This window comes from Lithobates pipiens, unplaced genomic scaffold (genome assembly GCF_037356315.1).
Source record: "Lithobates pipiens isolate NorthernLeopardFrog02 unplaced genomic scaffold, aLitPip1_a1.2 Scaffold_8, whole genome shotgun sequence".
Taxonomy (NCBI): Eukaryota; Metazoa; Chordata; class Amphibia; order Anura; family Ranidae; genus Lithobates; species Lithobates pipiens.
Window position 1 is genome coordinate 545101759 of NW_027507903.1, and position 21050 is coordinate 545122808.

The window sequence follows — 21050 nt, forward strand, 5'->3', positions numbered from 1 at the left end:
CTGGGGTTTAAATATCCTTTTAATACCTTTTTTATGCACATGGGAATAATGGAGAGCCTCTAATAACAATCTCTTTTCTGTTCTCAGATCTATGAGGTGTTCAGTGTGATCAGGGACATTGGTGCCATTGCACAGGTGCATGCCGAAAACGGTGATATCATTGCTGAGGTAAGAGCGTCACTGGAATAGATACACTTCAGTAACCAATCCATGATTTACACTGTTAAGAAGCTTTTGCTTATCATTGCTTTAGGTAATATAAGTAAATATAATATATAATATAAGTAAATGATTGTTTTACGCTTATACAACAATCAGTAGGGCGAGCTGTGTTAGCTTTATTGACAGGTTGGACAAATAAGCAATAAAAGGGCTGAGATACTTCTCTTTCTAGGACAAGTGTTGATTACACCCACAGCCTGGTGTTCTACCGAAAACTTCAACTCGCCAAACTCTCCAACCACATTAGTTGGAGATTTGGATGAGTTGGCTGTTTTCACAGAACACCGGCATCGTATAGACTGTGGTACGCGGCGAGTTCACTGTTTTGAAAGAACACTGGGAAAAGAGGAATAAAGTTATCTCCGCCTTGGAGCAGCCATGTTGTTGGTTAGACTAACAATGTCCACTCGTTATATGGTGTACCGTAGTGTATACGCTGCCGCTTTTCTGTCAAAACAATCAACTCGTCCAGATCTCCAATTATTGGTGCTGTAGAGTCACTGGAAGTGGCGTGGTTGGAGATTTTGGCAAGTTGGTGTCTTCTTCAGAATACCAGGCCACGGAGTAGGCAAAAGCGGTAGCGGCCTTGGGTGCTTTAGCAGAATGGGTGCAAAAAGAGCCAGAAATGAAACCTATACAGCTGTAGTAATTTACAGCTCATGGGAAAGGCGAAAATTTGAGTTTTTTTCTTTGGGTTTCAGCACTGCTTTCCCCACAAACCTTGGCATTTTATGGTGTGATCTAAAGAGAGAATCAAAGCTGAGATTAGCCCATCTTTAGCAGTGACAGTGGGACCAAATACCTACAAAGAAAGCTGCATTTGTTCCAAGAAAGTTAGGCTTTGTGTACACGGGACATTTTTACAACCCACGTTTAAAATGTCAGTTTTGCGACGTTAACAGGCCACGTTTTATCGCGTTATACATATATATATTTTTCTTTTTTAAATTGGCAAAACAAAAAAACGCCTATAAAGGATATGCAGCTAAACACGGATTACTGCGTTTGCAATCAGAAACAACGTAAACTTTGGCATCTGAACCCATTTTTTTGCTTTAGAAGAAACGCTGTTGAATGCAACTGCCTAAAAACTGCAATAAACATGATCACATAGGATAACATTGAATGAGTTCAGGGGCAGTTGAAACAAGCGCCCAACTGCCTCTGAATGTCCATTTAGCAGCGTCACGTGTACAGTACATGGGGCCTTACTGTATATAATTAATCATACCATTACATTTCTCCAGAGAGATTTATCCCGGCTATAGAAGCAGACAGATGCAGTAAATTACACTAGGACTCAATTGAGGGGTTAGTTCACCTTTTACAGAAAAAATATAAATGTGAACAAACATCAGACTCCCCCCCCCCCCAGTCTCCACTGTACTTATTCCAGTCTGCAGACAGTCCAACAGTCCAGAGATTTTAAACCCCGTCTCTTATCCATGCAACGGGACAGATCAGATCTATTCACTATGGCCACACTGACCAATCAGAATCAATCTGGTCCACCCAGGAAGCACTGGGCGAAGAAAAGCAGGGATTTCAAATCCCTGGGACAGCTGTAACCCCTACAGCTCAGCTACCCCAGAGGTAAGTACAGTGGAGGGTGTCCGTTGTTAGTTAATTTTTTTCTATTAAGGTGAACTAACACTTGAAATGTACTGCTTCATACAGTAAAAAAAATAGGCCTTTTTCTTTACTTGCTAGGATAAAATGAGTTATATTATCTTATAAAAAATGTCTGTCGCTACTGGCTGTAAGCCTATTCTATCTTTATCAGTACTTGTCAAACATCCTGCTTCTGAATGACTTAATCTCATTATATTAGTCTTCATAACACATGGGTGTCACTGTTTCCATTACTGCATATCTCTATTATGACACTGACATCTAGTGGCGAAACAGAGGTAATACTGAAACCGTGCTGAACTATACAAGGCAGACACTATCCAATCTATATCTTTATTCTGTAATATGATTTTGATACCAATCTTACTGTATGAGTATTCTGAGCCTGTAGATATTCGGTAACCAGTAGATAGTAAAGAGTATTCGGTAACCAGTAGATAGTAAAAATACCATTTCTATTGCAGGAGCAACTGAGGATCTTAGAACAAGGAATCACAGGACCCGAGGGACATGTACTGAGCCGGCCGGAGGAGGTGAGACTATTATTGTGTTTGTTGCTTTATGAGGCCTTACCTTTTTTCCCAAAAGTATGGCACTTTAGCCTTCATATTCTTAATATTGGTTCATTTGTTATTGGCAAAGAAGTTTCAGCATTAGAATTTAGCAAAATTAGACCTTCAGCACCAAAAAATTGTACACAAATAAGTCATCAGAATGCATTAGTATCAGTTATTCGGGACTAATTAAAAAAAAAAAAATGTTTTTAGGTTTGTTTTATTTGAATTTTGTAGGATTTTAAAATATTTTCATATTTTTTTCCCTTTTATAGAAAATCTTTTTTCTATTATTTTTTATTTTATATAATAAAAGTAAAAGAGGGCAACATAAAACAATTGCGATATTTCACACTGTTTTTGATAAACAAACTCATCAATATCTGGTTTGATGGCTGTACTCCTCCTTTAAATGCTATAATGATATGATGATACAGTAAATACTATTGTGATGATATCAGTGATCATAACACCATCTTCCATAATACATTGTGATTCATATATATATATATATATATATATATATATATATATATATATGTATGTATATGTGTATATATTTTTTTTTATATTAATGCAGCTGAATGCTAGTCAAAATATTTCTTCGTTTTGGATTGAGTGGGGAAGGGTTAGAACCCCTGGCAGGTTATTAGGGATGTTTTTCTCCCCACTTTGGAGATTTCCGCTTATTTCTTGTCCCAGTGGTTGCAGTTGGACTTGGAACAATTATTTATGCTTTTGGAGAACCAGCACCATGTTAGAGTAAAGGAATATATTGCAGTCAGCTCAGTTATGTGTGCTCTAAACCTGAACTGATCTGATTATCCTCTATTGTGATCATTCTAAAATGTCTATCTAATAAAGGTTTTGTATCTGCTCATACTGCGCAGTGCTTCCACATGTTATATCTGACCGTTCTTCTTCTTGTACAGGTGGAGGCAGAAGCTGTCAATCGCTCCATCACCATCGCCAACCAGACCAACTGTCCTCTCTATGTCACCAAGGTGATGAGCAAAAGCTCAGCTGAAGTTATTGCACAGTCCAGGAAGAAAGGTATGTCCTCTATTTAGCATTCACAGTAGTCTTTTAAAATGGAAATATGTACCAACCAATAGCAGGCAATCAGATAATATTGGTCGCTTTTGTAGGAGAAGTGTATTTTTGTGTAACCTAATCCTATCTATATCATTCATTTTATAAAATGTAACCATGTCATATCTATTCAGTTCAGCTGATCCCCTGGCAGAACATTAAACCACCAGATTTTTATTTAAAAAAAGAGACCCATTTACTTACCTGAAGTGCTGGTCATGTGACAGTCAGGGTCTTGAGATATCTGTAGTATGGGAGGGTCCTTCTTGCAGTGCCCATGATGCTTTCTGCTGACATTGATGCTGCCCATCGGCTGCCAAAGTGTCTACCATTTGACTTTTTTATGGTCCCCAAGGAGTCCCCATAGGGCTCTGAACCTTTCCAGAGGCAACATCACAACACGTGGTGGGTGGTTACGGGGTGGTTGTGGCGCATATCCAGTCAACAGGTAGCAGGATAGGGAATATTGTTGATGTTTGGAGGGATAGCAGTTATATATTGCAGATATTTACACTGATAGTTTATGTAGTGCTTTACATACATTTTACATTCTCATCAGTTCCTACCTTTTGACCTCCGGAGGATTTATCCCCCTTATGAATAGGCATTTTATTGCGACACAACACTACGTTATTTTAACTGAAAATTGTGCAGTCATGCGATGCTGTACCCAAATAACATTTATGTCCCTTTTTTTTTTACCACAAATAGAGCTTTCTTTTGGTGGTATTTTATCACCTCTGAATTTTTTATTTTTTGTGTTATAAACAAAAAAAGACAGACAGTTTAAAAAAAATAAACAATATTTTTTACTTTCTGCTATAAAACCTATCCAATAAAAAAATGTAAAAAATCTTATTTATTCATCAATTTAGGCAAATTCTGCTACATATTTTTGTTTTAAAAAAATCCCAATAAGCTTATATATTGATTGGCTTTCACAAAAGTTATCGCGTCTACAAACTGTGGCTATTTAAAAACATTTCTATTAGTAATGGTGGCGATCGGTGCAGAACTGCGATATTGCAGCGGACAAATCGGACACTAACTGACACTTTTTGGGGACCAGTGACACTAATACAGTGATCAGTGCTAAAAATATGCACTGTCACTGTACTGTACTAAGGACACTGGCTTGGAAGGGGTTAACATCAGGAGTGATCAAAAGATTAAGTGGTTATGCTTTCTCACGGTGTGGGAGGTGCTCTGACTAGAGGAATGCATTGATCCATGTTCCTGCTTTGGATCCATACCTTCCCTACCGGCAGAATGGCAATCACATTGTTTACATAAGCAGATCGCCTTTCTGCCTATGTACTTTATAATTGCTGCGTGCAGGCGGACATTGAGTCCGTGGTACCCGTCACTGGGCTTCCACTGTGTGTGATAATAGTGGGAGTGGGTCGCCGGCAGTGCACGCCTCAGACCCAGAAGTGTCAGTTCACGTAGTAGGTGCATGATCTGGCACAAAACAGCCACCCTGCCACAGTATGTGTATGGTGGGCGGTCCGCAAGTGGTTAAGGAGCATACAATATGCATACTGTACACAGGCCAATTTAGACAGTTAACCTACCGGCATGACTTTTCCCATGAAAACACAGGCAGAACATGCAAACTCAATGCAGCTAGTGTCATGATTGGGGTGCAAACTGATGAACCCCAGTGCTGCAAGGCAAAAGTGCTAACTACTAAACCACTGTGCTGCCCCAGAGCCAGTGGCAGATTAGAATATCGGACAGATAGAGGGGACCCATAGGGATCCTAAAAAGTATTCTGGACTTCAGTACTCATCAAAATAACTCTACACACTTTTTTATTCCTTGGATGGTGACCAACGGTCGTTTTCTTTCTAGACACTGAAAAAAATAAGCATGGGGGTAATATAGTTAGAAATATATTCACCTTTCCCCAAGTTCTGTAGTTCAGGGGGTGAGGCAATCTGGCTGCCGTCAAGATCCCTGGGAATGCTGAGTAGTCCAAATCTCATGAGAAGACATGCAGCACAGTGCGGGATCATCTTCCTGTGAGATGTGGCTTCTCAATATTCTCAGAGTTCTGGGCAAAAAGTGGATGACTTCACACCATATTCCGAATCCTGAAGAAATATTTCACAAGTGCCAACCAGAACAAAACACAAATGTCTGTGTACACTGACGCCTTATGCATGATCCCATTAACCCTCCTAGCGGTAATCCCGAGTCTGGCTCAGGGTAGGAATATACTGACAGGAGCGGTAACCCCGAGCCAGACTCGGGATGGCTTCGCTCGATGCAGGGGAGGACACAGGGAGAGTTACTCACCTTGTCCCCTGGATCCAGCGATGTCCGCCGCGCTGTGTGATCGAGCCGTCCTGCGCTCGATTCACAGTGCCGAATGCCGCCGCGCTCCGTTCCCTGCGATGTTACGGCGCACGGGAGCAGAGAACGGCGGCAAATTCAAAAAAGTAAAAACACACAAAACACACACAGCACTGCAATCTTACAGATTACAGTGCTGTATTAAAAAAGACACACCCCCTTTGTCCCTAGTGGTCTGTGCAATGCCCTGCATGCACTTTTATATTATAAATACTGTTTTTTACTGCCTGGAATTTGGAGATTGTCCATAGCAACCAAAAAGTGTAAATTTTTCAGTGTTTTAGGATTTTTTTACATTATTGAATAATTTTTATTATTCTTTATTATATTATAAACTTTATCATACCCGGGATGTCTGCTAGACTCTTGTTTGAACAGATTTAAGAGCGTTATTCCTAAGAATTACAGGACTACAAAATAAAAGCCAGATTTCCGTGCAAAATAATTGTACCGCTTTCAGCACCTAATTCCAGACTGAATCATACCGCCAGGGAGGTTAAACTGGCAAAGGGTCCATGAACTGAACAGAGCCCTGGGCTCATGGTGCTATGAATCCACTGTTGGGAAGCTGGTTACGTTTTATTTGTGCATCAACATTTGTGCTGCAATCTATGTAATGTGATTTTGATTTATATATAAGGATACTAAAAAGGGAGATGAAGTCAACTTCGGCTCAAACATCCAATCCTGTGTGGGAGAGGTCCCTGTGTATTTAGTTCCCCCTACATGATTGGAAGCTTGTAGCAAATGCGTTACCACCAGAAAAATGTGTGCCATCAGAGCGCTTTAGGTTTCTATCCAAATTCTGAAGGTCAGTATTTACATGGCATGCGATTAGACTGTGTTTATGCCTGCCATTCTCACCCACTCATACTTATCAGGGTCTTATAGGTGGCAGCCCCTTGTTTTTTAAATTTTGGTTTTGGCATCCCTTCATCATTTGAATTCTGCTGCTGAATTGGAACATTTTCAAAAAACCAAGCTCTGGCTCTTGCATGTGTTAGAAATCTATAAACATTAAAAAAGATGCTACCCCAGCATTTCATATTCCTGATATGTGTTTGTTGTACCATGGTAAAAAAATATCCTGTTACCTATGTATTGCTTCCTTTGTGTGAAAAATCCAGTAATCCTGCCAGTTCCCCTGCTTTCCTATTCTAAACTTACCACGCTACACTCATCCTTCCCAGCGTGATCAGTTTTCCCTGTCTTCTAATGATCTGATTTGTGCTGCCCCCCCATCTTCCCCCGGTGCAGCCAATAACGGGAAAGATTGGTGTACTGCTGTTCCTCCACCTACACCTCTCTTAAGCGCCCGATGCAGCTGAAAACAGGGTATGAAATATATTTATAATTATTTATTTTATATATATATATATATATATATATATATATATATATATATATATATATATATATATATATATATATATATATATATATATATACACACACCTTTTAAGTACACAATGGGGTTTATTTACTAAAGCTGGAAAGTGCAAAATCAGGCTCACTGCTGCGTAGAAACCAATGATCTTCCAGGTTTTATTACCAAAGCTTAATTGAACAAGCTGGAGTTAGAAGCTCATTGGTTTCTATGCAGAAGGGAGCCTGATTTTGCACGGCACTTTCCAGCTATAATAAATAAACCCCATTTTGTACTTAAAGGTGGAGTATTCCTGTATGTTTGTGTGTGTATGTATATGTATATGTATATGTGTATATATATATATATATATATATATATATATATATATATATATATATATATATATATATATATATATATATATATATATATATATATATATATATATAATTAATAACTATAAATATTTTTTTTTATAAATGATCACATACCCTCTGTTTTCAGCTGCATCGGGCGCTTAGAGAGGTGTAGGTGGAGGAACAGCAGTACACCAATCTTTCCCGTGATTGGCTGTGCTGGGGGAGGATGGGGAGGCAGCACAGGTCAGATATATATATATCTATATACATACATATATAGAGATAGATATATAGAGATAGATATATATACACACATATATGTGCACACACTTTCCTTTTCATTTCTGTTTTAAATAGGCTTTTTACAAGGTAAGGGTTCACATATACTTAAAGGCAATGCCCTCTTTTGGCTTGCCCCTTGTTGTTGCCATGTGTACTTGGTGTTGGTCATGTACGCTCAATGCTTCAACTTTTGTCTTTACAGGAGCTGTAGTGTATGGAGAGCCAGTCACGGCAAGTTTGGGCACTGATGGCTCTCATTACTGGAGCAAAAACTGGGCAAAGGCAGCAGCTTTTGTTACATCTCCGCCTCTGAGCCCCGACCCCAGTACCCCCGATTTCCTCAACTCACTGCTTGCCTGGTGAGTACCCTGTACTATGAGAAATCTTCTCTGCTTGGTTTATATAACTACCTGTTTTGTATGCATAAAATACATAGGGGCATATTTATACAACATTCATCTGCACATTCGCTGTACACTGTTTTATAGCGCATTCAGTGGCCACGCCAAAATATGCTGAACATTCCCCAGTCACATTCACCTATTTGAAATTGGATGACTGTAATAACTAATGTGACAACAGGTGAACCTCAGGTGAATGTCACATTTACAGTATGCTGTACAGACAGCTTTGAACAACTGGCAAATTATTTTGGCATGAGCGCTCTACACAATATCAGCAAGAGGAAGATATATTTTAAAACTTTATTTTTTACGTCATAGGCAGCCATTACATTTATATTCTAAAATGTAAAGATTCACTATGTAATCCATTTGAATTTTAAGTTAAAATGTATCCCGTTAATGTAGGGCATATGTGCAGGGACTGTAACATTCACCCTTTTATAAATGGAGTGAATAGTACAGGAAGCACCTTTCCCCTTGGAAGAACAAATATTGGAAAATGTCAGGGAATGTATTTTTTCCCATGGTAAATTTTTGGGGAATATTCAGTGAATGGGCTTTATAAATAAAGTGAATGTTGGCCAGTGATACAGTGCCTCGAAAAAGTATTCATACCGCATTTTCCACATTTTGTTATATTACTACCAAAACCGTAAATTTATTTTATTGGGATTTTATGTGATAGACCAACACAAAGTGGCACATAATTGTGAAGTAGAAGGAAAATGATAAATGGTTTTCAATTTTTTTTTTTACAACTAAATATCTGAAAAGTGTGGCGTGCATTTGTATTCAGTCAATAGAACTACCCTTCACTGGAATTTCAGCTGCAAGTCTTTTTGGGGATGTCTTTGCCAGCTTGTAAAGGGCATGAATACCTTTTAAATGCACTGTGTATTGATAAGTGTATAGTGAATATAGAGTCCGGTCCTTTATAAATATGCCTCTGTAGATTCAATTTCTCTTTGTATATGATAAAAAGGGATGATGAATGGGAATTGCATGTTTCTGAAATGTGCACATTTTGCATTTCATTGAAAGGCTCCTACATACTGTATCTGTCAATTTTCATGTAAAACGTTCTTCCCCTCCTAACATACATTACCCATACCTTAATCATGACAGCTACTCCCAAACCTCACTCCCTTTTTAATGAAACCACACAATTGGGTGCTAGTAACCAGGTGTCAAATTTAAGAATGTAAACCTATGTAGGACTATTGGGCAGGTATGCTGTTGTACCGTACTAAGCTCTGTGCCTGGGGAAACTCCATGCTATATGTTTGATCTAAATATGCTATGTGTCTGGGCCTGGGGATCCTGTCTTTTAAGTTAAGGTGCTATTTTTTTGGGATTAATGTTTGTTCCCCCCATTTCTCAGTGGTGACTTGCAGGTTTGTGGGAGTGCACACTGCACTTTTAACACAGCTCAGAAAGCTGTTGGAAAAGACAATTTCACTCTAATTCCAGAAGGGACCAATGGAGCGGAGGAGAGAATGAGCATCGTGTGGGACCGAGCTGTGGTGGGTACAGACAGTGGGAAGAGTAGTGGTTTGGGGGAGGGGGTGGGTCAGCGGTTTATTGGAGAAATGATTGTATGAGCAGTGGGTCTATCTTGTTTTGAATGGGAGCACAAATCTACATAGCTGTGCACACATGTAGCAAGGGAAGGCAGCTGGGGAATGGGGTAGGTGTAGTATCTCACTGGGAAAATGAATAAGCCATTCACGTAGAGTTCCAGACATTCTTTTTTTCTGCTTGAAGCAAGTGGGAAAGAGTTTAGAAACCGTGGCCAGATTTTATTGCTGTTGATAGCCTTTTAGGAAGGGTATTTTTCTATTTTTGCCTCTCAGAGACAGTCTTTGAGAAAGGAGATGACTCCGGTAGGGACACATGCAGCAAATAACACAGTTGTTTCATTTAATGGGGTAAGGTTGGAACCTCTGTTATGTTCCTATTGCTGTCTTTGATTTCTTTACAATTCCTCTGTTCCAAAAACAGTGTTCCCTCTTCACGGGAGACCTGGACATCAGTAAAAATCTGGAGGACAGGACCTAAAAATCCCTACTTCCATAATTTAAATTAAGAAGTCTTCTACATTTTTAACCACTTGACCTCTGAAAGATTTACCCCTTTCCTGACCAGGCCATTTTTTGCTATTTGTCACTGCGTTACTTTAACTGACAATTGCGAGGTCATGTAATGCTACACCCAAATAAAATCTGACATTTTTTCCAGAAAATAGAGCTTTCTTTTGGTGGTATTTGATCACCGCTGCATTTTATATTTTTTGCACTATAAGCAAAAAAAAAGACAGACAATTTAAAAAAATAAACAAACAAAAAAACTACATTCTGCTATAAAACATATACAAAAAAAATTGACAAAATGGAATTTCTCATAAATTTAGTCCAATATGTATTCTGCTACATATTTTTGGTAACACAAAATCCCAATAAGTGTATATTGATTGGTTTGTGTAAAAGTTATAGCGTCTAAAAACTATGGTATACTGGAATTCATTTTTTTTATTTATTTTTTATATATACTAGTAATGGCCTCCATCATCCACTTATTGCGGGATTGCAATATTGTGGCATGCATTCGAACACTGACAACTTTGACACTTTTTTGGGGACCAGTGACACTAATACAGTAATCAATGCTAAAAATATGCACTGTCTATACTGATGACACTGGCTGGGAAGGGGTTAAACATCTATGGCAATCAGCAGGTTAACGGTGGGCCTAACGAGTTTTTTTATGTAAACTGTGTGCTGCTTTTACTAAGGAAAGTGACACACAATCCATCACTCCCCCCCCCAGCCAGAATGGAGATCTGCCTTGTTTACATAGGCAGGGCTCAGCTATGTGTCTCCCCCCCCGATGATCGGCAGGTGTCAGCGAACATCCACCGACAATCACAGCAGAAGTGGCCGGCCAATGTCACTCATGCATACACCCTAGTTGAAAGTGCAGAATCACATGTATGTATGTGTGTATATGTATGTGTGTGTATATATATATATATATATATATATATATATATATATATATAAATACATACATGATTCTATGCAGAAGTGCCACCCTGTAGCCGTATATCTGCTATAGGGCGGTCTTTAAGTGGTTACCTATGATATGATATGATGAAGCTTTTAGCAGCAGATATACTTTTACCCCATAGGCCTCCTCATTTGTAGTACCTTACCAGAAATAAAGAAGTGACAGTGGATTTAGTGTTTTATCAGTTATGCCATCCAGCCCCGAGACTACCAGACTTGTGTTCTAGTAGAGTACTTTTTGACATTCTAGCTTGTAGATGTTGGTAGGCCAATTTGATTCTTGGCCCCGAGGCTTGTCCATACCTCCAGACCTCACTTTACAGTGTGGCATTACGATTTTTAATACAGTGTCTTGGATCTTTTATACTGTATATCAAATCAACAAGACAACGTCCTTGATCTAAAATGTTGCTTGAATATTTGCGATTAGGCCAAGGGTTAACATAAAACATAAACTAGTTTTCAGAATGTAGAGAGGTGGGGGAATTGTGGGTTTAATGTTCCTAGAGATAATACTTCACCTAAGATTGGATTTACTTTTTTTTTTCTTGGTTTAATGTCTCCTAGGTGTCAGGAAAGATGGATGAAAACCAGTTTGTAGCTGTCACCAGCACCAATGCTGCCAAAATCTTTAACCTATATCCCCGGAAAGGACGCATTGCCGTGGGATCTGATGCTGATCTGGTGATCTGGGATCCAGACAATATAAGGACAATCTCGGCCAAGACGCACAACAGTGTATGTCAATTTTAGCAGCTTGGACATTGAAAGGAAGTGCAAGTAATGCTTAAATAGCATTAATTAACAAGTGAACTTGTCTTGTATTTTCTAAATTGCAGTCAGTGGAGTACAACGTTTTTGAAGGGATGGAGTGCCGTGGGAGCCCCCTAGTAGTGATTAGCCAAGGAAAGATTGTTCTTGAGGATGGTAACCTTCACGTTACTGAGGGATCTGGACGGTACATTCTTAGGAAACCCTTCCCAGACTTTGTGTACAAAAGGATCAAAGCCCGAAGCAGGGTGAGTTTGTTGTTTTAAGAGCATCAAGAGAGCAGGAAATGCATATAATGACATTAAAGCAGAACTAAAGCAAACATTTAACAGTTTCTAAAAACAGTTACATTCACAGCACGCCGAGAATGATAATTGTTATATTTGCTTGTGCTCTCAAACAAACTGTCAAACCATTAAATGGCTGGTGTCATAGCTGATCACATGTGCAGCACCGTGGCAGATAGCAGCTTCCTTGAAAATGATAGAAGGGTTTAATTCTGCTTTAATCCATTTACGCTGGTGCCTCCTGGCCCTTAAAGAGGTTGCCGATGCTGGAAGGCAAGGTGGGGTTTATGACCATGTGACCACTGTGATTAGCTGTCACAGTGATCATATGATTGGAAAGCTCCTGATCGCTTTTCCGTTAGCTGCCAGTAACTGTGCCTGGAGCATGCAGGGCATGCACTCTCGGCACAGCTGTGTCTGCTAATTGGTATGCAAATATGCAACTGCTTGGCGCCAATGCCCATTCGCCAAGAGGTCACATATTTGCATACTGTTGACGCCTAGGGGTTAATGAAGATGATATCTGGGATCAAGGGCAAATTCTCACTTTTGAATGGCAGTAACACAGGGGGGTATATGTAAACTGCTGTTTGCAGTCATTTACATTGGCCATATACAGCAACAAACACCACTGCGTTGTGTTGCATTTTCAAAACTAGTGTCGGGGCATTTTTTTCATGTGTTGAGGCACATTGAGAGTCCATTCACTATTAATGAGCTGCCTTTAACGCAGCATGCCTCAACATATCAAAACGTTTGCGCTAATACATGTGTTCCCTCATGCAAAATTTTGAGTGTTCTCCATGACCTTGTGATGAAAAAAATGTTCAATTCCAATTTTGTGTAAGTGTTCAGAGGTAATAAGCCAGAACACAACGAGTCAGATATATAACAACTTAAAAAAAAAAAAAAACTGTTGCCAGTTATAACTTCCAGCTTGGCTTCTAATGACACCTGCTCCACTTTTTATTTTATTTATATTTATAAGAATCAAAGAATGGTTATTGCTTTTATTCAGCTGTTTGTAGACATCCAATGATAGGAGGGGCATGTTTTTATCTATTACTGAAATATATAATTTGATATAGTTTAATTAATAGGTTTGTTACCTTAATTTCCCTTCAGCTTGCTGAGCTGCGAGGGGTTCCTCGAGGGCTGTATGACGGTCCTGTCTGTGAAGTCTCTGTGACTCCGAAAGCGGTAACACCCGCATCCTCTGCCAAGACATCTCCTGCCAAACAACCAGCACAGCCAATACGGAACCTTCACCAGTCTGGATTCAGTCTGTCAGGTAAGTTCCCCTAAATTTACTGTAGACTGAGGCAGCAATATGGTTCGGTATACAAAGAGTCACTGATAACATGACTTCATCCGTTTAGAACTAATAGATGTATTTATCTGTAAAACCTTGATAGAGGACTTTATGCCATAGGGACCAGTTTACACATCTGCTATACTGAGACTTACTTGGAGCTTAGTTGTCCACACTAAGCTTTATGGAGTTATGTAAAAGCTGTATTCCAGATCCATTTAGATATGCAGCCTTCTGAGGCTAGCTCATGATTGGCTATTGGCAATCAGCTGGGAGAATGAATTGCTAAAGTGATGCTGAGGTTGCCCTATTTGTATGCCTTTTCATCATGTTTCCCCTATTGTATTTTATAAGAATGTTTAGAAAGAATTGGGATTTTTATGGTGCCATAAATAGAACAACAAATTAAATAAAATTAACAGTGTTTTATTAATAGAAAAATATAAAAGTGAGTAAACAAACCTTGGCTCTCATTTGCGAAAATAAAAAACATCACAATACGATTACAAACAATAATACATATAGAGCCGATTCTCTGCTCCTTTTCTTTGAATAAACAGGATTTTGATCAATTTATTTATGATATATATGACAGGTGAATCTCACCACTATTGCACATTACTACATGTGAGCTCCATTATCGCCATGGCCCATTAATTAGGATGCTATATGCTCTATATATTATGAATTGTGTTAGTGTAATTCTCTCTTTATCTAAATTTATTGGAGCATTCTAAAATGTAGGAAATAATCATTGTTTGTTATCTTATATCTTTTTTTTTGTAGCTGATATATTGCCTCACAGCTCCTGAATAAGCAATTAGCGAAACACGTTGAGCCAACAGGCATTTTTATAGCTTTATCAGCTCTATATGTATTATTGTTTGTCGTCGTATTGTGAAATTTTTAGTTTTTTGCACATGGGGGTCAACATTTGTTTACTTTCTTATATTTTTCTATTAATAAAACATTGTTAATTTTATTTAATTTGTTGTTCTATTTATGGCACCATAAAATCCCGTATTTCCCAATTCATTCTACACATTCCAATTAGGGATGAAGGTACCTATGATCTCTTGAATTAGTGTGACCATTGCATTGCAATGTATTTTATTAGAAGATTACAGTTATAATAACCAATTTACATTGCATTTACATTTTAACACAACTATATAGACTTTGAAATTGTAACACAACTATATAGACTTTGAAATTGTAAGTAAAAAATTGTGCATGCATACAAACTGTTGTGAAATTTCACAAAGAATACCAATCACTTGCAAGGAAAATTGAAAGTCAGCAGAGATTCACCTCGTTCACTAAGCTCTGAGGCAAATTCCCTTGCAAACTGAGCAGTTTATTTGCATTTAATAAGCAACCCCCATGTGTCTTGTGAGTTCTTCAACAAGTTTCCCAACTGCTGTGCATAGCAACAGGACCTGGATCCTCTATGACCTACTGACTTCAGGTCTGCTGACTGCTCAGCCCAGAGATCACAGGCTTTCCAAACCTCCCTCCCTCGAGTTTGGGGTGGAGGAACTTGACTGGCCTACACTTCAGACCGCTTGAACACCTTTGGGATGAATTAGAGCGGAGACTGCGAGCCAGGCCTTTTCATCCACATCGGTGCCTGACCTCACAAATGCACTTCTGGATGAATGGTCAACGGGTTCCCATAGACACATCCCTAAACCTTGTGGACAGCCTTCCCAGAAGAGTTTAAGCTGTTATAGCTGCAAAGGGTGGGCAACTCAATATTAAACCCTACGGACTGAGACTGGAATGCTGGGCACCATTCAAACCAGAAGACTGGCCACATCTAGTGGCAGAGAAGACTTAGCGCCAGAGAGGAAGTGTATGTATATATATATATATATATATATATATATATATATGTATGTGTGTGTGTGTGTGTATATATATATATATATATATATATATATATATATATACACTTCCTCTCTGGCGCTAAGTCTACTCTGCCACTAGATGTGGCCAGTCTTCTGGTTTGAATGGTGCCCAGCAACACCCAACCTATTTCCTGTGAGGCCGTAGATACAAAGACCCACCCAGAGGGAGCTCATTAAAATGGCCTGGGTTCCCAGTATCTCTGGACAGTGCAGTTATTACTACATGTGTGTTGCCCAGGAGTAGGGACCACCCACTACCACCACTGGGAAAGAAAAGAAAAAAATGGTTTTGTCATGAACCAGAAGACTGCATTGAAAAAAGGTAAGTATATATCTTATGTAAATAAGTAAGGATTGCATATTAGACTGTGCTGTTGGGGGTTGTTATGCCTTTGGTCAAATCTGTGCCTAAAAAAAAAATCAAATAATGAAATCGCACAACCTCACCTTTTTTGTCTTCCAGGTGCACAGGTTGACGACAATGTTCCTCGCCGCACTACTCAACGCATTGTGGCGCCTCCCGGTGGCCGTGCCAATATCACCAGCCTAGGTTAAACCTAGAGTAATTCTCCTGCCCCGGGATTCCATTCCTTTACCAAGAAAAATTACTCCAACAGATTTACCTATCCTTGGCATTTTTTTTATAGTATCAGGGGCAGTGACTTTTATAGGAGCAGAAACCAACCGTCCAGGAGACTCCTAGTGCGACATCGCACACGCATAGTGCGACATTCGTACATATCTACTTATACTTGTGACTTGCAAGTGTGTTCACTGCAAGTGTCAGTTTGTATGTTTGAATGTGTGTACATAAATATATGGAGTAATATATTGATATACACACAGAGATTTTTCTCCTGGACTTAATTGGGATGATTTAGACAGCCCCACAAGATCTGGTTTTCCTAGTGCCCATTCATCCCCCCTTTATCTCACCCCCCACTGGTATTCTTTCATGTTATTGTGAAAGGTCACATGAACAGAAACATCTCAACTCTAACGCTGTAGAGGTTCTTCAGGCATATGTTGAAGTTAGGTAATACAGCTCTATAACTGCATTTATTATTAAAGGGGAACTCCAGTCAAGGTAATCATGGTTAGCAAACTTGTATATCAGATTATGTGCATTTGCTCCTTTTTTTTTTTTTTATTGCAAGCTACAGAGATACCTGTACAGATAATTACAAAGTCAATTCCAAGATGATGATTACAGATTTGCAATGAGAAGCATGTGTGGATGTGTCCCTTGTAAGATCACATGGCATAGTATGCAGTGGCTAAATGTGTTCAGAACACACAGAAGCATGGCGATGTCACAGGCAGGCTTTTGCTACTGTTAGAAGCTTATCAATTTTTTTTTTTTTTTAGCAGTTCCTTTGTTTTTCAAATGGTGCATCTAAAAACCAGACATAAAAACATAGCTATTTACCTAGGTACTGGAATACAGATTTTTCATGCACGGTCTGGAGTCCTCCTTTAGATATATAAAGGAGATGTTTTTATGTCAAGGTTTTTATTACTCTTTGATCTGAAAACAGTTTACAAGCCAGTAATTGCATTTTATTTGCTGCAATATATCTCATACCTAGCCGTTTTGGTAACGGTAAATAACTCAGACACAGGTGCAGTCAGATTACTTTTTCAGCACCCCATCTATTTAACGTCTAATGCCGTTCTGCATTTTTTTTGGGAGATTCTTTATACTGGATGTTTGTCTCCCTATTCTGATTACTGATCAGCAGTTGTAAGCTAGTCAATAGCATAAACACCTTAATGTAAGACTAAAGCGAAGTGACGCTAAGGACCTCCTGGGTGGCAACGCCAGATGTGGGTGTTGGGTTGTTCGAGGGTATCCCGGTGCTGACATCGCAGGGTAGATGTTCCATTCAACCAGTTTTTAACCCATTGTGGGATTTGTGGTTGTGTTCCTGAGTGCAGGAGATGTTGTGCTAATGCTAATAAATGTGTCTAGAATGAAAATGTGCTCTCTCCGATGTCTTAAATAGCAAAGAGATAAGTCTTGTGTCTTTTTTCCCTGTAAACACTGTGTTCTTATTTCTTATCACAGGATCCACTAATAAAATGTTGTGCTTTCATGCCGCGTCACGCCTTTTTTATTCACAGTGCAAAGGGCAGTGATGATATGGATCGTTCATAAACCCATAACAACCAATCAATGGTCATCTCTTAAATAACGAAAGAAGATTTCTGGCTGGTGGCTGTGGCTCATTGCAGTTTAGCTAGGGAGTGTGTATCTGATATGACAGAAAGAGCATACCTGCCTTGTAGTGATGGTTTGTCTCTAATTTCGCTTTATGCAAAAAAAAAAAAAAACATATCTCCTGAGACCCAGACTGAGAATCCACAGACAACAAGAAGTCACAGAAGTAGTTGAATTCAGCTTAATACATATATACACACCAATCAGCAATATCATTATTACCACTCACAGGTAAAGTGAATAACATTGATGATCTCCTTACAAAGGCATTCGGCAGTAATTAAACATGTTAGCCCTAAAGTCGATGTGTTGAAGGCAGAAAAAAATTGCGGAGGATTGAGGATTTGAGTAAAGAAAAAAGCAGATGCTTTGTGGAAATAAAATAGCTGGCACTAACAGGTGAATAAGTCCAAACCTTTATGGAAAAACTAAACTAAGCTCTTGGCACTGGGTGCATGCAAATATGCGGCCTCGGCAGTGAGCGGACACATATTTGCATGTAATAGTGCAAATAGATGTGAGAAGGGAATAGATTTGGCGCTATGCCATTCAAACCAAAAATCAGAGTAAAGGAAATAGAGAAAATGTATACATTTTCCGGCGTGTTTATTACAGTAAACATAAAACTACTCACATTTGGCAAGATTAAAACACGCTTTGTATTGCAGTGTATTTAAAAATCCCGCTCGGCTTCCTCGCCGTGTACGCTGAAGGTGTACGTCGTCTGGCCGCGCCCTACGCGTTTCGTCATACAGACGTCATCCGGAGCGCTTTTTTCATCAATTTTTTCACGTTTTCCATCACTTTTCTCATCACTGGACTTTATTTATATCCGTATTTTTATTATATTTTTACATAGTTTTACCACTGCCTATTTTCATTATTTTTATCGGCATTTTTTCTGTTTGCACTCTGTTTTTATTAATCCATTTTATTAATCAATATTTATAGTATTCACATCATAGTTTCTCACTAGTTTTCATTTAACTTTTTTATTATTTTTATTTATTTATTCATTCTTTCATTTTTTGGTCAATTTATGGCTTAACACTTATCCAAAAAACAGATATTTATTCCGGTTTTTAACATAGACACCTGCTTTTGTCACAATCACCAGCACTTTAATATTTGCATGTAAAGGAATAATATACTGGCTTATACATTATGTTTGGTATTCACTACTAAGATTGATTGATTATCATTTTGGAGCATCACTTCTTTACATTTTTTACCTTCAATTTACATTTATATTGTTTTTTCACTAGTTTCAAATTAATTGCCAGCACACCGGAAAATTTATACATTTTCTCTATTTCCTTTACTCTGATTTTTGGTTTGAATGGTATAGCGCCAAATCTATTCCCTTCTCACATCTTACTGTTCCACCCATTGGGCGTAAATTAATAGAGGCTGCTCTTACCAATAACAAAATCTTTTTACATTAAAAGCTCCATAGCGCAACCTACCCTCCCTCTTTTATCCCAATAGTGCAAATAGAGCTGTGCCGAGAGCTCTCTCGGAAAGCTCCTAATCTCTGCTTGTGTTTGGAAGCTTTCCGACCACGACGGACACATAACCATAAGCCCCATCCTGCCTCCCGGCATTCTAAGCCCCGTAAATGGCCAGTAGGCACCGGTTCCAAGGGGTTAAAAAGTGCAGCACTTGAAAAAAAAAAAAAATATATGATACAGTGTCCAAATGTACACATTAAATTAACCAATGTCTATAAGTGTTAACTTATATGAAAATAGTCCATAGATGATCTTTACTGATAACAGTTCAAATAGTGACAACAGTCCTCAGTGATGTGTTTAGCCTTATTCAAACTCTTCAACAGAGATTCACAAACATTCCTCCACCAATCAAAATGCACTCACCAGAAATCAATGCTCCACAGATTATAGGCAGCAAACTGGACTCAACAGCATCATCCATGACTGTAATCAGACCTGAAACGGTGAACAGGGATGCACCGGACCCCTGCTGTGAGCCGCTCCGTACTGCAGTGTAAACCCAGCCTCAAGGAGATGACAGCAACCAGACTATTCCCACGGTGAAAACAGCAAGCGGATGGCAGGACTGAAAATTACATAAGTGCTCTCCAAAAATATATATATAGTGTAGTGTGAAGAAGACCCCCAGACGGCGGTGACGAAGAAGAAAGCCGGGCTCCTCCGCTAGTAAAAGAACTAGCAGAAGATAGCGGAGGAGTCCGGCAAGAAGACCCCCCCAAGACGGAAGACCACCGGAGCTGTGCAATAAATTATTTTAAAACCTTGGGTTGTGTTTTATTTACACTTTTTTCACCAGGTGAATGGGTAGGGGTACATTGTACCCCATACTTATTCACATAGGGTTGGGGGGCGGTATCTGGGGGCCCCTTATTAAAGGGGACTCCCGTATTCCGATAAGCCCCCCACCCACAGACCCCAACAACCAACGGCCAGGGTTGTCAGGAAGAGGCCCTTGTCCTCATCAACATGGGGACAAGGTGCTTTGGGGTGGGGGGGCCCAGGACCCCCCTTCCCCAAAGCACACCCCCATGTTGAGGGCACGTGGCCTGGTATGGCTCAGGATGGGGGGGGGGGCGTGCTCGGATAAGGGTCTGATATGGACCTTGGGGGGGACCCCACACCGTATTTTTGGGGTTTTAAGTCCATACCAGGTGACGGGGCCAGCGACATGTCAATCTCGCTGATGGAGGCAATGACATTGACCTCCTTCGCTAGTCCTGTCTACCTGGAGCCACGTTTAAAATGAACAGACTTTTCTCCGTGTGTGGACAAGTCCGTTCATTTCAAAAGTCTGGCGGACTCCGGCCATAGTACGGCGGTTTGTCCGCTGGACCTACTACACCGGCAAAGTCCGGTCGTGTGTGGGCAGGTCCGCTCGTTCGGAAAGTCCGGGAGACCCCCGCTGCAAAGTCTAAATCCGCTGGATAGTCCGATCGTGTGTACGCGGCATTAGACTTTCAAAGGATTCAAATACATTCCCCTTAATTATATGAGAAAGATGTGTAATATGCAGCCGGATCCACCATTGGGAGTCTGGGTGCCTATAGAGCTCAGGAAGACTAAGATTATCCCAAAGCGGGGTTTGTGGTGACCTCCCTGGAGTGGTGTTTGAGAGCATTTTTTCCCCTTTCTCCATGCCAGCAAACCCACATCCACAGGGTGAACCTGGAACACCTGGAGTTAAGTGCCCTATGCAGC

General features: G+C 39.6%; 1 protein-coding gene across 2 annotated transcripts in view; it reads left to right on the forward strand.

Annotated features, from left to right (window-relative positions):
- DPYSL2 (dihydropyrimidinase like 2) overlaps positions 1–17713 on the forward strand; it is a 166363-nt gene extending 148650 nt beyond the window's left edge. For both annotated transcript variants that reach the window (XM_077469770.1, XM_077469771.1), the window contains exons 6-14: positions 88–168; positions 2319–2387; positions 3341–3461; positions 8071–8227; positions 9654–9795; positions 11905–12075; positions 12177–12356; positions 13521–13686; positions 16081–17713. In XM_077469770.1, coding sequence (XP_077325896.1) covers positions 88–168; positions 2319–2387; positions 3341–3461; positions 8071–8227; positions 9654–9795; positions 11905–12075; positions 12177–12356; positions 13521–13686; positions 16081–16172 — 1179 coding nt within the window. In that variant the 3' untranslated portion in view covers positions 16173–17713. The remainder of the gene's footprint in view (positions 1–87; positions 169–2318; positions 2388–3340; positions 3462–8070; positions 8228–9653; positions 9796–11904; positions 12076–12176; positions 12357–13520; positions 13687–16080) is intronic.
- The last annotated feature ends 3337 nt before the right edge of the window (positions 17714–21050 follow it).